At 45.1% G+C, this 16,996-nt stretch overlaps 1 protein-coding gene across 1 annotated transcript in view; it reads right to left on the bottom strand.

Annotated features, from left to right (window-relative positions):
• The window catches only part of NDST4 (N-deacetylase and N-sulfotransferase 4), a 114,137-nt gene that overhangs the window by 55,546 nt on the left and 41,595 nt on the right, over positions 1-16,996 (bottom strand). The window contains exon 5 of the mRNA XM_063415263.1: positions 3,829-5,066. Coding sequence (XP_063271333.1) covers positions 3,829-4,809 — 981 coding nt within the window. The 5' untranslated portion in view covers positions 4,810-5,066. The remainder of the gene's footprint in view (positions 1-3,828; positions 5,067-16,996) is intronic.

The raw sequence follows: 16,996 nt of genomic DNA, 5'->3' as shown, positions 1-16,996 counted from the left end.
TAGGCTTTAAGTGTTCCAGGCATTTTAATGACGGTGAAGGTCAAAGACAAAGTGGAGACTGTGGCAGTGAGGAGGTGTCAGAGACTAATGCAATTGTTATTTCCACTGAAGGAAGTGGACTGGAGCTCAGAGGGGGAGGCAGGAGAAGGCAGGCAGGCTGCAAGGGGGAGGAAGCCCTGCAGTCTGCACTACACCAGGGACATTCCCATCATTTCACTGGAGCTCAGAATGCCCAGGGATGCTCCCATCCCTACAGGGACAGTTAGAGGCATTACACAGAGGGGAAATAGAGGTTTCAGAGAAGGGAGCTGTGGGATGTGGTGGTGCTGGGACAAGCAATTTCTCCTTGGTAACCTGATCAGGAGAGGAGAGGAGAGGAGAACTGGTGTTCCTGAGTCCGCCCAGGAGAAGGTGTGTTGCAGTCTAGAGCTGAGAGGAGGGTAGAAAGTGAAAGGCTAAAGCTTGTTGCTTCATTTGGAGTGGGTTTTTATTTGCTTTACTTTTTAAAGAGTAAATGCCTTAGCTTGCACTGTGCTCTTGCAGGGCTTTTGAGTTAACAATAGGATATGTATTTGTGAAAGGTGTTGGAAAAGCCCTGGTGGCTGCTTTGAGCTCTTCCTGGGTGAGTAAATATTGTACTAGCTGATACTATGGCAACAGAAAAAATAGAAATACTTCAGCAAGTTCTTACTCCTTGTTTGGGTAACGCAGCCCTCTTTGTGCTCAGTTAAAAGGAAACTTTAAAGGTGAAAGCTTTGTATTTTTTCTGTTTGGCTCTCCCATACACAACATTTCTAGGGTTTTTTTTTGCCAAATCACTGATGCCAGTGATGCTGGACTTGTGTGGCTGGGAACCAGTATCATTTACAAGTACACAAATTCACTGTTTCTGCCAATTAACTGATGAATTCTTTTGCCTTCTAAAATCAAGCACTGAGATAATATATTGGCAGGCAGGAAAGGGAGAAATTCATTTCCAGGGGCTCGCTAGGCTCAAGCTAGAACTCCACAAAGCTTGGAAAAACAGCTTTCTGTGACTCTGCTGAGCTCCTGTTAATTACTTAGCCACACATGACCTTGCACAACTTCCTAAACACCAAAGAGTAGGAGATCTTCTGTGGTAAACAGAGCCCATATAACCCTGTTCTCTAATCTCTGCTACTGTAGCTGATGCCACCCTTTATAAAAGTGTGTGTGTATATATATATATATATATATCTCCCTGAGGCATCTGATTGAGAAACGGTTTTGTGAGGGAATAAAAACCTTGGGGCTGCAGGACGTAATTACAGCACAGGTTTACTTGTTTGATTACTGTCACATGCCACTATTGCTGTCAGAGGGCTGGCTGGGTGTTAAAGCATTCCCAAGGGGCTTGGGCACGGCCCCGTTGGAGAGGCTGGCACAGAGTCCCTGCATCTGTGCAAAGTGAACCCTCTGGGAGCAGCCTCAGCCCCTCCTGCCAAAGGCAGGGCAAGGCTTTGCCGCCACTGAAATATCATCCTCCTAAGTCGTTGTTATTTTTGCCTCTCAGCAAAGCTGCTGTGCCTTTCGGGGTGGAGGCAGGTCCGGCTCCTAATTGCCTCCTTCCCCAGTGACTCGGGAGATTGTTCTCTGACTGCCTGTAATTATCCTCTCCTGTAAACTCACCAAAGTGCACTCTGCTTTGGGTGTTATGTTCATTAACAGGATTCTGCTCTGCGCGTTGATGTATTCTGGGAATGTCCAGTCTTCAGGAACACACTGATTTGTGTAGCGAGTGTTTGTGAAATGCCCCGAGGAGCAAATCTGTGCCAGGTGACTGATTCCAAATGAAATCCGTAATGTTGAGGGCAGAGTGCCTACAGATGCTCAAGCTGCAGGGTGGATTTATGTGTGAAACATTCACCTAAAAAGGGGAGATAAACTTTTTATTGTCCCCAAAAGTGAGCTTGAGGGGAAGGTTGGTTCCGAGCCTGTGCCTGCAGAAGATTTCTCCCTGCGGTTAGTGTTTGTGGCATGATTTCTTGTGTGAGGTGAGGAGGGGATTTATCCTGTGAGTGGCACTTCTGGTGTTTTTGTGAGGAAAGTGGGTTGTTAATTTGGCACTGGAGAAATGTGGGAAAACTGAAAGCTTCCGTTTGTACCCTGGCTCAGACATAATGAATGAAAGAAGGCTCACCATGCATTGCTTAGAAAAAAAAAATTAAAAATGTCTGAATCCTACCAGATGTTTTTCCTTGTTATTGTCTAGATATTCAGCAGTGTGGACTGGTTGGTTTTGGATGGATAAATGCGTGCAGTACATAAATACAATTCTGAATGCTGTTAACAGCGTCCAGCTCCTGCTGGAGCCCCTGGATGTGGAGTTTTCTGCTGGCTCCTGTAATGAGCATGGCAGCGTGGCTGCTGTGCCAGGCACAGCTGGGAGGGTTTGCCTAGCAATGCTGGACAGTAACAGAGGTGGCTTGGGGTTTTCCTGCATAATGAGATGGTTCCAGTGAGAACTGTGCTCTGAATCTCTGGAGTGTCTGTGGGGACACTCTGCGGGCCATGGGGGCTCTTTAAGCGCTGTGGAACAGTAACAGGCTCCCTTGGCGGAGCAAACCACGCCAGAAAGACGCTCTCAAAAAGGCGCAGGCGGGAAGCTTTTGCTGAAAAACTTGTCTCACAATTGCCTTTTGAGTTAATTTCCTCTTGTGTACAAGCCCTTTCTCAGAGCATTTCCCCATGTATTTCCAGAGAGAGAGCACTTGATCGCTGAGCCTGTGTGCAGTGCTCGGATCTCAAAGGCACCAGGCACTTGGAGTGCCTGGTGCTCAGAATCAGCCCTGATGAGCATTCATACGCCTGGTTTGGCTAATAGAATTACCCCAAGTGTTCTGATGTGCAAAATTGTTTTAATTGTATGTGAGACTACTGCTCTTGCTGGGTATGTGGATACCTCAATGGTCTGGATGAGGAGTCAAATGAATATAGAAATTGTGGAAACGGAAATAAGGGTTTAGAAATGAAATAGGAGTCTGCTTTTAAAAACAAAAGGCTTGCTTATTGTTCTTGAAAGCATTGGGTATTTACAGCAAAACCCCTCCAGAATAAAGGCTGCAGAATGTGATATTGCATGCTTAGGGATTTAATTAATCTCTGACTATGATTCCCACATGTGGAAAATGACAAGAAATAACTGTCATGCTGTTGAGCTCTGTCTGTTCTTTCCAAGTTGCACACATCTTTGAAAATTACTCTGAACAAATTTAATGGTGTCCCTGGATACTACAGATCAGGAATATAAGTGTAGAGGGGCCCCCAGTGAGCAGTCTGTGTGCCTTTCACTCTATCAGATGGTTATGTCACTTGCTCAAGTGCATGCTGTGCTTCCACCCTGTCACTGGTAACTTTAAATGCTTACCTGCTAGTCTGGTAATGAAAATTATCCTGCTAACTCTTAGAAGTCACATCAGGGCTGTAACTTCTTCGAGATCTTTTTTTTCCTTTTGCTCTTTTTTGTTCTTTTTAAATTCAGTGATGGTGAGGTTTAAAAAGGCAACCATCTCTTATTGGTCTGTCTACAACAGTGAGAGAAGTAACACAGACAAGGCCTCTAGAAGCTATTATATGTGTATATGTGCAACATACATGCCCCTACAGATACACATCTGCACGTGCATCTCTGTACATATGTGGGAAAAATGGTTTTTAATCTCAGGCTGTGGTTTGTGTATCTGCTGGCTGCACTTCCAGCCCTTACCAGGAAAAGGAGCTTCCCAGCTTTTCCAGGCTGTCTCTTTTTGGCCACCCATTAAAGCACATATGCGTGCCTGGGCTGGCATCCCCCAGTTCTTGCCTTACCTTCACATCGTTGGTGTTCATCCTGGTCCCCTCCTTGCCAACAAAGATGTCGTCTATGTCCACCAGAATGTACCTGTCCAAGGAGAGCGTGAGCTTTTTTCCCGACAGGAAGGAGATGGCGTCGATGAAGACGAGCTTGTGCAGCCAGAAGGTCAGGTTGTTCCCAAACAGGACTCTCTGGATGCCGTCGTGCAGGCCCAGGTCCTGGACCACGGTTGCATAGAGGGCAGCCCTGGGCAGCGTGGCGGGGCTGGGCCGGGCGGGCTGCAGCTCAGCCAGCAGCACGGGCTGGAAGGTGGAGTGGTTGGACTGGAACACCGTCCAGTCCTCGCCGGGCAGGGGGCCCTTCTCCACCCTGGGCGCCTTGGTGATGCGCAGCAGGGGCGACCGCGCGCTCACCACGCAGTCTCTGAGCGCCACGTTGTTGTACAGCTGTAAGGGCAGCCCTTTCAGTCTGCTGCTCGGGGAGCTGTTCTCGTTGGCTTTATGAAAACCAATGATGCTAACACTGTATTCCACACAGTATTTTTCCAGAAGTTCTCTATTCCACGAGTCCATAGACACGTACTTTAAAATATTCTCATATATAACAACGGTGTACTTCCCTCTGCCGTTGTCTGTGAGAGGGGGAATGTCCCCCTTGGCCGGTGCAATGACCATGTGGTACTGGAACTTGCTGGACTCGAGGATGGCTATGATGTCTTGGCCCAGCTGGGAGTACTGGCTTTCCACGAACAGGAGCACGGTGGGGTCAGTCCTAGAGGGGTCAATTGGCTTAGGCGTTCTCAGCTCAGCAGACCTGTAGGGCAGAAGTTTGAGGCCCTCACAGTCTGCTTGCCCGGTGGTTTCCACGAGGGCCATCTCCTGCTTGTAGCCAGTGTAGAGGAAATAGGCAGAGATGACAATGCTTGCCAAGCAGAAGGTGGCCAGCAGAATGACCAGTGTGCGGAAGCTTCTGCGGAGCTTCCCGATGAGATTCATCTTCGGCAGGGCTCCCAGCTCCCGCTGGACTTGCCGCCTTTCCGGGAGCTCTTCCTACAGGGCCATAGGGGTGAGGAGCTGCGGAGGTTCCCCTTCCAAGCCCTTCATGTGACCATGGCAGTGCATTTACGAAGCGTTTAGCGAGGCTGTAAAGCTGCCGGAGCGGGAAGTCACAGGGCCCGGGCGGGTAAATTGAAAGAGGTTTGCTCAGAACGCAGCAGCTGCCAATAATCAATGAAGAGGACTCTTAACATTATCTGCAACAAGAAGTAAAAGAAGAGTAAGTAAAACAAAATCCATAAAGCAATTAAAACCACACATTAATAAGGCCGGTGATTGATACTGGTAATCTGAGTCAAGAGGGAAGTTTCTGAGTAGTTCAAGGAGCACTCAGTGTCACTTCCTTTCTCGGTGCATTAAGATAAGCTGCATTAAACAGCTCCCCCGTGTTCTTGGGATACAGAAATGAACTCTGAATGTAACTTTTTGAGGATGTGCATCTACTTATCAGCTTTTCTTATCTAAAATGCATTGTCGCTATTGCAAATGGGAACAGTGGACCATTTTAGGGGCAAAATTAGGACAAAGTGAATCTTTGCTAAATATGGGACCATGTTCTGTGTCAAATTCAAACTGCATTACGAGGTAAATTCTGTGTTGGATTGGAAAACTAATGTGACCAAAATGAAAGACATGACAGGAAACATTTGTAGGGCTTTCTGTCTGGTTTCATTCTGCACTTGGAGCGGGCAGTACTTCATGGTCCGGTTTAGGAACTGCAGTGATCCTGTGGGGATTTTCCAAGTGAAGGAGCGAGCTGCTGCAGCTGCAGGGCGCGGCTGTGCAGGCTGTGCCCCCTCAGGGATGCATGGGAGGTGCCATGTGGCAGGAGTACCCAGGGGAGCTGTTTTAGTGCTAGGTGGGAAGCAGGGGTGTGTGCAGGTCTGTGACACCTCGGGCTGAAGCCCTCAGCCGCTGCTCTGTCCCTGTACGGATGAAGGACGAGGTGCCTTAACCTCACTTCTCTGCAGCCCTTGTGCAATTCCTGGCACTTCTGCCTAAATTCATGAAAAATTGCCATTGATAACAGTAAACCCTATGATTCAGAGGCAGTTAAAGCTAACTAAATAAATAGCCCATGCTGCTCTATGGATTTAAGTAGGAATTAACATCTTTCTGAATTATTTATATTGTTTGTCTATTGGAACAATGCGAGACAGTAAACAATGAATGATTTTGGAACTGCAGAGAAGAAATGCTTTTTCCAGGCAGATACTTATCAGTTGATGTGTCCTCCTCCATTAACTCAGATTACACTTTTGACTTGTGTTCTGAAAACCATTCATTCATCTTAAGGTTTGCACCTACAACTGGAAAATGCTTGTAAGAAGCATTTAGAGAGCGGGAGTTGTTTGCTGAGACCATTTGTGACTCTGGCAGGTTCAAGCTCTCCTCTGATTTACCTTCCTCAGTTGGAAGCTGGCAAGGAGAGTGATATCCCTGGATTGTGGGCTATTCCAGCAGTGACCCTGCTGTGTCACACAACTGGCCAAGGGGAGAGCCAGGTAGGGACAGAAACAATAAACCTCTTCTCATTTAGTTGTTTCATATATGTGAGAGAAGAAATAAAAAAGAAATCACAGCTCCCATTAGGAAATTGAAGTCATCCTGATAATCTTAAGAGTATTTGCTCTGCTTTGGTGCTTCCCTTGTTCTGCAGTTGTCTGCTTGCTGGGATTTCACTTCTTATTAAACCTCCAATTAAGATTTCCTCAAAAGATATCAGTGGATCAAGTGCAGCATCCTCTGCGAGACGGTGTTGGAGTTCGGGTGACATTGATGAGTCACTCGGCCCGATTGCGAGGGTTTATCAGATGGGAACACTTGCTCTCCGTGATGGGGCGGCCTCCAGGCGGGGTGATGTGTCTGCCCCAAAGAGCAGATTGCAGAACGCCTGCTCGCTCAGCCCCAGACAGGCAGGTAACTTGGGAAAAGCCTGCTCGGACCGCGCCTCCTCGGCCTGCTTTGGGCACTAGAGGGCAATCGCTTCTTGCTTTTGCGAGGCAGCACCTGCGCTCCCCTCGCTCCGAGCGCGCAGCCCCGCCTGCGGCCACGCTCCGACAGACGGCTTCCAAAATCCCCAGGGCACCCACAACACCTGAATTAAGACTCCTGTGTTTAAAATTAAACAAAAGCCAGGAGTTCTGCTCGAAGAAATGTGCCGCTAGATCACTCTGGACGCTTTGCAAACGCTTCAGCCTCCACCTGTGGCACAAGGGAATAGTTTGTGAGAAGAGCTAAAATCGCACGTTTTTCCCTCGGTGTTTGGCCCTGCTGGATCTCCTGGGTACTGGTACTGCAAGCTGTCAAAACAATAAAGCTCACGAATATTAGAGCTTATATTACTAAAACAGGAGAAGCCCCTGACTTTATACTAGTCAAAACAAAACTATGGTCTTCATTCCTAAATATTTCCTCCCAGTAACACTGGTAAAATCTCATTGAGATAAAATACTAATAATCGTACTTAATGTCAGCTACTATCCATTGTATTTAGATGTTAGAATTAAGTGCAAGTATTCCCACTAATTGAGATGTATAATTATATATGACTGATGAAGAATTTAAACTTGCATTAGGAAACCTGGTATTGGAGCAGACCTTTTTCAGTCTGCACATTGTTTTGGAACTGCTCTGTTGAACTGATTATACTGTTCAGTAAAAAAAGAATGGTGTGAAGTAATTAAAGGTTATGAAAATAAATCAGCTATATTAGCCATTAGTGGAACTTTCTCCAAGGCATAATTGGAAATTAAGTGCCATTTGTGCCTTTGAAACTCTCCCCCTTAAAGTTCAACAGCTTTATATTCGCTCCAGAATCCAACTATCTTCAGAGAGTTCCCATGCTAGATTAATTCGAAAAACATGAAAATAGGCCATATTTCATAATTAGTGTTACTAATGGAGTTTCATTTTGGTAACTGATATTTGAGGTCTTGAGTTCCTGTGGTCACTGATGAGCATTCCCTGACTCCTCAGGGGGGTAAAGCCCAAAGTTGAGCACATTTGGTCAAGGAGTCAAGGTTACATTGATCCAGAGTTGGTCCTTCAGCAGACCTTGTCCATTCAGCTCATTTCCTCAGTGTGGGGCCTTTGCCCAGCAAGAGCAGAACGCTGCAGCACAACTCTGTTGTGATGTCAGAGACATCTGCAGGGACTCTAATTTTTCTTTAATTTAGGCAGCTGAAGAAAAATGGAGGTTTAAAAATTGCTGCCTCCTCGCTAAATAACACTTCCTGCTTGCCCGCAAAAATGCATTTGATTGATGACTAAAGCGTACTGATTGTGAAGATGATTGATCGGGAGATTAGGACTTGACTATTTCAAAGCGATGGCACGACAGCGAAGAGAAGCAGCCCCTTATTAATGGCACGTGTTAATGTGCATCAGGAATTAAAGCTGACTCCCGGGGCCCTTCCCACGGCACAGCTTCCCCCAGCGTGGGTGCCTGAACACGCGGGCTCGGCGTGTGGGCTGGGGGCTCCTCTTGCCTCTGGCCACGGGTAGACAAAGGATCTCTGAGCTACCTGAGCTTATGGAGAGCAGAACTATTGATCCCGAGCAGCAGCTGTGCTCGTTCACCCTGAGGATGGAGCTGAGGGGCCGCCGGTGTGCGGCGGGCTCAGAGCTGTCGGTGCTGGCAGCGCCGAGCGGAGGAGCGGGGCCCGCCCTGTTCCACAGGGAGCTCCTGATCTCTGTCTGCACCACAGGGCACTGCTGGCAGCAATTCACCTGGAGCGGGGCCACAGCTTTCCCGTCCTTATTGCAGCCTGAATCACAAGCCAGAATGTCTTCATTGTCCATATATAAAACTTCCCTTTAGGCTAAAAACCCAGCGTAAAGCCTTCCCTCTTTTCCAGCCTTTCTGAGCTTGTGTGACTCCTGTCACTTACTGGCAGCCCAATGAATCATGATACCTGCCTTGCTGCTCCTTGCATGGGACTCCTCATTCATTACAGAAACAAGCAACCTGATTTGAGTGATAAATGACTCCTGGTGGCCATTAGCAAAAATTCAAGGTTTCTGTTCACTGCAGAAGGAAAAAAGAGCATTTTTCTTTTCTTTCTCTCAGAAAAGTTTCCGGGAGATTTTTTTTTTACTGGGTTCACAAAATTTATATCCTTCCTGAAAGTAACTTTTTAAAAATATACTTAACAAAGCTGCAACGTGTTTTGTGTTTGTAAATGTGGCTTTGCTTGAGAGGGGTGTTGGTACCAGCTTCTGATAGCTCATCACAAGGTATTAGAAAACTCTTTTTACCTAGGATAAAGCCAACTTCTCAGCTGATAAAGGCTGTTGCAGACCTTCTGACTTCTGTTTTATCATTTCTGGCTGGAGAGGCTGCTCAGTACTTTCACCTCTTTTGTTTCTTTTCAATGCATAATCATGTCTAAGTTAAACCCCCATTTTTTTTGTATTTTCAGCCGTTTGATCAAGTCTATAGTGTACGTGTAATCTTGTGTGATTTCAGAAAGCTAAATGATGCCAGAGCGTGAAGTCAATAATCAATGAATACAAAGCAAAGAGGTTGAAATACTTTAACTTGTGCACTTGATGAAAGCTGGTGTGATTTTAGTGTGAAACAATACTTGGAAGGGAGCTGTTCGACCCTTCTGACTTCTGTTTCTCTTTGGCTTTAAACTTTTCCAGATGATTTCAGAAAGTGCTGAGAAGGCTCCCTGGTGGAGCAGTGGGTGGAGGGTGATCTGGAGATGAGTTTTGCTCACAGGGATATTCTCACACGTGTGCACACCTGTGCCCATGCACATCCTTTGGTTCCCCAGCCCACATGTGACATTTCACACTGCGTAGCTCCTAGCAGAAATGTGTTTTAAGACTTAGCCAGACCACACTTCTGGTGAGTGTTCCCTGATGTTCAGCCTCACTGCTTCCTTCTTCTGACCCATTAACTTCCAACAGTCCCACGGTCGTTTGGACCACCCAGAAAATCCCATAAATATCCCATCTGGGCTGTTTCAGTGAGGCTTCCTCCAAATGGCACAATTCATGGATCTCTACAAGTCAGTACTTCTGAACATAACGAGGAGTTGTAATATTTCCTCAGAAACTTCTGACTCATGCTTTGTCTGGAGTGTCAGGACTGGAAGCTCCTAGAAATCAGTAATTTAGGTATAGTCTGAGGAGAGCCATGCATGAAGAGAGAACACATATAAGTATTTTTTGTTTCTTGACAGAGTGGCTCTAGTGATCATCACAACAGATAAGTGTCAGTGACCACACTCACCCTCTGAGCAATTCCAGATGTTGTGTGGTGATACCAAAATTATCACAAGACGCTTAATATTTTGATGTCACCAGGCAAAACATCTTAACTCTGAGGCCAGACTTAAAATAATTTAATGGTAATTTTAGATGTACCTTCTCAAAGCAGTCTCTAATAAATGTGCCCATCTAGCATGAGTGATGGTATTAAGACCTACCACTTCTCGCCAGTAACTCACCAAAAATTCAAAAAGCTGAGTAGCATTAAAGGCCCAAGCCTGACTTTCCCAAGGTCACAGACACCCGTGGCTGAGCTGGAAGCAAGCCTTGCCCTTGCACAATGCCCTTCAGCAGCAGCTGTGCCCTTCCCAACCCTCCTGGCACGGGTAGGAGAGCAACAGGCTGAAAAGGTGGTGTTGAGAGACGACCTGAAGGGCAGCAGCTTACTGCCAAAGCCACGATGACAGAGCCAAAATGTCACGGCACGGAGCTGGGGCTGCCATCCCAGAGATGTGTGTGCCCTGCACCACTGAGCCCTTGCTGTGCTGGATTAATGGAGAGTGCAGGTGGAATCACCACACTGTCAGTGCCCCAGCCCTGTGAATGAAGGTGGGAATAAAAGCAGGCTTTGCACGGTGCTCTCAGGCAGCCTACAAAACATTCCCCCCGACCTGATGCAACAAATCTCCTGCTCTCGCTTGGTTAATGGCTCTTCATCACTTTTCAATTCATAGTTTAATGCTTCAGTGGAAGCCGATTTGAATTCATTTAACTCTTCAAATAAAACTTTTGTGAGATGCTGTATCAGATGTTTTATTACAGTCCATCTATTCTGGTACTGTTTTCCACTTTCATAAGGCTGTCAATTAGCTATCCAGTTCCAACAGAATGATTTGTGTTGTGAACTCAGCTGAGAGACAACATTTGTGCAATAGAATGGCTGCCTAACTAGGACTCCTTAAACTCAATCAATGCAGTAGCCAAACTCTGTACATGTTGTTTGACTGGGTAGACAAGCTAAGGCATTTCAAAAGATTGCTAAAAACCATTTTTTATAGTTCTATTAGCAATCAAGTAACTGCAGATTTTCTGCATTGATTCTGAAAATTTACCAAGGATTACAAATTCGTGGGTGATTACTAAAACTTTACAAAGAGAGATATAATCCCAGGCTCTGGAACAGCCTGTTAGAAGCTAAACTATTTGGTCTTTATGCCTTTTTTTTTTTTTTTTTGCAGTTAATTGTTTCCCACGCTTTCTGTTGTCCTATTGCTTTTCTGGGAGCTAAAAATGTTTGCCACCATGAGAGATAATTAAAATGTGTCCACTCTTATACCAATGCCAATATATTTCACAGAATAACATGTTTTGTGGTGTCTGTATCCTGTCCCAGGGACTATTTGTGAGCAAGTCAGATGTGGTCACATCTGTGCTAGGAATTAAAAGGAGGCCACTGACTTATTTCAGAGGGACTAGTGCTGTCACATAGCAAAGATCTATTGCTACTGCAGAGGAAGTCTATTGAAACCCAGATAACAAAGACTTTGTACTAAAATCTCTAGTACAGTGCAGCACGTTTGCCACATGAAAGTTAAACAGAGGTTTATTCCCAGTTTGCTCAGCCAGTCAGACACTGTTTCCAAGCTCTGTATACATTAATTCTCATTATAACGGCTTCCCTTTATTTATTCTTTAACTAATTTCTGCTGGGGAATTTCTTTCCCCATCTCTGTCCTCACTGGCTGGAGGGTTTTTTTACCATTGAGAGGATTTGGTAGAAAAAGAGGGAGAATACAGGAGTTTGGTGCCACCAATCTCTGATCAGAGCAGATGTGCAGGCTGGAGCCTCATCCAAGCCACCAGCGCTGGTGACAGCCTGGCAGGGCTTGGCAAGCAGTGGCTTTCCAGCAAAATGAAGCAGGGAGAGTAAATGAAGCCAGGGTGGCCCTCCATGTGCGCCTCCTCTTTTTTTGTGTGTGCACTTCTTGGACTTCCAAACAGCTTCTAAAGGGGAAAATTCAGTCACTTCCACCTTGCTCATAACTACTTGTGTTTCCCACTGCTTTTATTGCATGGAAGTTTGGGAGCAGGAAGTTCAGTTTATATTATCTCTCCTGTCTCTTCCTAGTCTGAGTTCTAGACTAAGTTCTAGGCGGTCCTTCAAGAAAATTTTGAGTCTTAGTACCCGTTCTTTACAGGTAAGATGAGCTTTTTGTGGGGACAACTTAGGGCTGCACATATGGCTGTTGTCAGTAAAACTAATCTTGACAGAGAAATTCGGTCATGTAACAAAAATACTACAATATCCAAGAGACTTTCACTTTAATGTACTTAAGTATTGCAGACAGGACAGCCAGAGGAAGTTTTTTGCAAGATTATTAACACAAATTCAAATTCTTACCTTGAAATGACTGGAGGGATACTGTTTGCCTATTAGGAGAAAAAATGTTTTATGGTAAAAAGATAAGGCAGGGAGTAGAATCTTTGATTTCTGTCTCTGCCACCATCATGTTTTGCCCTCTGGAGGCCACTGATTTTTTTTTCAGTATTTCATTTTTCCTGTCTTTGTTGAGGGAATACTAGTCTTTTCTACCTTTACATGGGCATTAGCTGTAAAACGCTTTATGATGATTCATGTTTTGTTCAGATGTGTATAGCATGGATATTGCAAAGTGTACTTTTGGGAAAGCCAGTGCAAAATTCATAATTTCATGTGCAGGCAAATGTGTTTGCTGTGCTTGCTTCCTTTTCCTTCTTTTTCTGTGTATCCTGGCTAAATTCCTTTGTGTTTATTCCTACCACTGCTGTATGGGGTTTCTCCGAGAGAAGCCACTTTGTCAGCCAAATTGAAAGATCTCTTTAGAGATTTCTGGTGTGTCATCTGTGACCTATAGATACTGTTTTGCTCTTGGTTCAAAATATAAACAAATGTTTCCTTTCGAAAGATCTATTCTTTGGTTTGTCTAGATAAAGTTCAATTTGGAAATGCCACTGGTAGGATAAGGGTTCTACTTGGGAATTCAAGGGAGTTTTTTGTTGAGTCACGCTGAGCTCAGAGACTGGAACCAGAACTAATACCATTAGAGCTCTGTGATGGAATAGAGAGGCTTTGATTAACCTCTTGCTTTCGTGAAAAATCTCTGTTTATTGAACTACTGAGGCATTAACTTATTGTTGAAGGGGGAGGGTGTGGAATAAAAAAAAAATCCAAATAGTTGTCAGTATTTCTGAGCATAGTGCCCCTGAATCAGGCTGGAATTGCCTTTACAGTCCTGTCCTCTCCTGGGGGCTGAGTGCATTACTCTACTTGCTTTTCAGTAAGAATCTCCAGGATGTGTCGTGGACAAGGAAATCCAGCCTGGCTTGCTGGGTTATGGAAGGGGCTTACAAAATTATGTCTTATCATGTAACACTTTGTAATCCATAAAGCTCAGGTTTAGGTAACATATACATAGAGACTTTATTTCCTGCCTGAACACTAATATTTTTTCCATGGAGTAGAAAGCCTTTTAGGAGGTCCTTCAGTTAAAAACCCGAGTGTGCAGAATGATTGCCTGTGATTGATGCAGGCACATGGAGGCTGATGGAGAGCCGTGCCTGTTTGGAGGCATGCATGGCTCGCTTTGCTGTCCATGTGGACATTGCACATCACAGAATTCTCTTTAACTGTGATTTTTGAGGTACAAATAATAGTACCGTGCCCCTCTGCAGGTGATTAAATCAGCAGGATTCTGATGCACAGTTCCACCCTAAACAGTAGGACTGTATGGGGGTAGAATAGCGAAGCCTTAAATAAAATTGCAAATATACTCTACAGAGTAGTAATGAATAAAAATGCCCTAGAGGTGTATCAGCTATTTAGGTGGGTAGAGTGCAGGTAGTCTAGCAAAATATCATGAGGGCCCTGCCATTTTTGGTTTAAATTAAAAATACCCAAGAAGCTATGAGGGCTTTAAAATCGAGTGTGATCAATAAGTCTAATTCCTGTATCTTACCCAGAAGCCTAGAACAATGCACTCTCCTCTCATTTTCAAGAACTCTCTGTGAATTGCTGAGCACCAGCCCTCCCCTCTGGTGGTTTGGGGGTGATCTATATCCCAGCGAGAGAGAATAAATTCAAGAATACCCTGAGGGTCTGGAACTTGAGCTCTGGCCTCCTCCTTGCACAATATGGTCCCATGGAAAAGGACAAGGTGTTGGCTAAAACAGCCCCTGCAAGCAGAACACAGAGGAGGTGGGTGCATATTTCATGACAGACTGTTTTAACTTCCAAACAGCCGCCTCTTTTATGGCCAGCAGCAACTATTAATTATTTATCAGAACACTTATTTATACACTAAAAGCTAAATGCAATCCTTTCAGTGGAGCCTGGCAGAGTGCAGGCTGGAATAAGTAGCTGTGGATAGTCCTTCAGGAGGGGAAGCTTCGTGCAGAGCTCTGCTCAGGGAAGAGCCTGTCCACATTATTCTCTCTGCTGTTTGTGCCTGGTAATGATATTTACATAGGGGAGATGAGAACCCAGCCATTAGTAGGAGTCTGTAGCTGTGGGGGTGCCAGCCTGATCTCCCTTGGCCAGCCCAAGTAAGCCAAGAACAGTTCTTATGTCACCAGGATCCAAGGAAGAAGAGGGAATCCCTTTTTGCTTCCATCCTCATGCAGGAAGCTCACCCTGCCCTTCCACTTCTGTGTTTGCTTTGGCTCTGTAAAACCCAAACTTGCAGCAGAGGAGGGAGGATTCATTTGCTCCCTTTGCCTCCACTTGGGGAGAGCAATTGTGACCCCTTCTGTTGCCAGAGGGAAGGAAACAGATTTAAATACTTCCCTGTTCCTTTCACAATTGACTTTAAATGGCCATCCATGACTTCTGGTGCCAATGTGTTTTCCTCATCAAATACTGACAAGGTTTCTACAGTGGTGTGCTGTTGCCATGTAATTCTGGTGGCATTGCTGTTTAGGTAAAATATTATTATTTTTCTATAGCAACTGTTAATTTCAGTAGAAATTCTGATTCCATTGTAATTATTCCAGACAGTAGTTGTAATAAATGTTTGGGATTGACGTGCATGATTTTCATTTTCTTCCAGCACTCGATGCTTTTAATAGCTCCGTTTTTCTAATTTAAATGTTGACATAGATGGAGAATTGATTCTGAATTTCTATCTTGCACTCTTCTGGGTGGCTTACCTTAGTGAGGGGCATTGCTTTCACATCTCAACAGGAGAGAGAGACTTGTTGCTGTGAGATGTGCAGCCTATCATCAGCCTATCTCAAAATGGGAGACAGGACTCTCTGACATTCCACCCAATTTCCAACAGAGAACCTCCTTTTCCCTAAGAGTCCAGCCCTTCCACCTGCTCTAAGGTCCTCACCTGCATCCCAGGCCTGAGAACAAGGGATCTGATAAAGGGCCACTGTACTCCTTAACACTTGCACATGGTTTCAACCCAGGCTCCCCTCCCTGTGGAAAGTGTGGAGAGCCCTTGGCTCACGCTAAGCTCGATGCCCTGGTCCTGGAATGACTCCCCAGGCTGAGCAAATTCAGCTTTGTGCACAATTCCAAGTTCACCTTTCCTGCAGCCATCCGGGCCCCGGCTTTCACTGCCTTGCTGCTCTTAGCCTAGAAGTTGCTCTGTTCAGAGAAGCCAATTTTGCAATTATGGAAAGCAGTTTCTTGGCTGCACCCATGAAGCTGCAGAGGTGCATCCAAGAAGGAGGAGGGTTGGAATTAGACACTTTTTAAGATCCCTCCCAACCCAAACCATGCTTAGATTCTGTGATTATGGAAGCTTTGCAAGGCAAACGCTTGGTGGAAGCAAACAGCAGTGTATACATGCGGCTGAAGCTCAGCCAGCCCTTTGGTCATAGAGGCAATCAAAATGACTTTGAACCAAATGACTCTGAACAGAAATGATACTTTTTTCTTTTTTTTTTTTGGTAGATGTTCATTATATGGTTTCCTTTACTGCTTGTGGAAAAGTGATGAATTTTCTGGGGGCATAGAGTTAAAATGCATTTTTTTTGTTTATCTAACTGAAAACTCATAGTCAGAACTAATAGTAACTCATCAGCATTTTTTGTGCTCAGTATTGCCATGGATTTGCAATATATGGCCACATTTTCCGTAAAGTATCTCATTACACTGCTGGGATAATTCCTGTACTGCTACCTTAAAAACCCCTCCATCTTTACTATTAGCATATTTTTATCCTGCTCATAGTGAATATCACAGTTGAACTCTAGAGCAGCTCATGATTCCTGCATGGTGCTAAGTCTGATGGTGGCCATTACAAAGAGTGATACAGCAGATATCACAGCCTCTAAACACCCATAAAGTTTTAATAGGACTTCCAGAACTTGATAGTGTGAGTTAACAGGGTGTTCAGGCTGACACGGATTTATGTGTGGGGAGGTGTGTGTGTGTGCAAGTGGTCAGTCACTGAAGCATCCTGCTCTCTGCTTAGATGCAACCCTTGGAATTTGATTTACTCTGATAAAATGCAAGTTAGAGGAGCATTTCCCCAGCCTTGCAGAAGAGAGTGGTGTCAACAAGACATTAAGATACTCCTGCTTCCAATTCCGAGGCTTTCAGACATTAGACATCTATTATGAATCAAAAAAATGGCCATGTTCTGGGGAAATGGCACAAAACCTAATAGACAGTCTTAAACTCCTGCACAGAGCAATGTCATTAGGAACATCTAACCCAATTGAGCAGATCACAGTAGCTGATTGCTAAGATTCAGGAGAATACTCGAAGCCAAGAATTTTCTTCTTAAATGCGACTTGGCAGTTCACACCCCACCCCCAGCCACTCCCTTAGAGCAGCATTTCCAAAAGCAAGGCAGACAGTGCAGCTTGGTGGAGGGGAAAAGGTGCACGGGGAAAGTGTACAGGCAGGATGGGG

Source organism: Prinia subflava, chromosome 18 (assembly GCF_021018805.1).
Source record: "Prinia subflava isolate CZ2003 ecotype Zambia chromosome 18, Cam_Psub_1.2, whole genome shotgun sequence".
NCBI classification, from domain to species: domain Eukaryota; kingdom Metazoa; phylum Chordata; class Aves; order Passeriformes; family Cisticolidae; genus Prinia; species Prinia subflava.
Note: the sequence above shows the minus strand (reverse complement) of the source record. Positions and strands in the feature narration are given on the sequence as shown.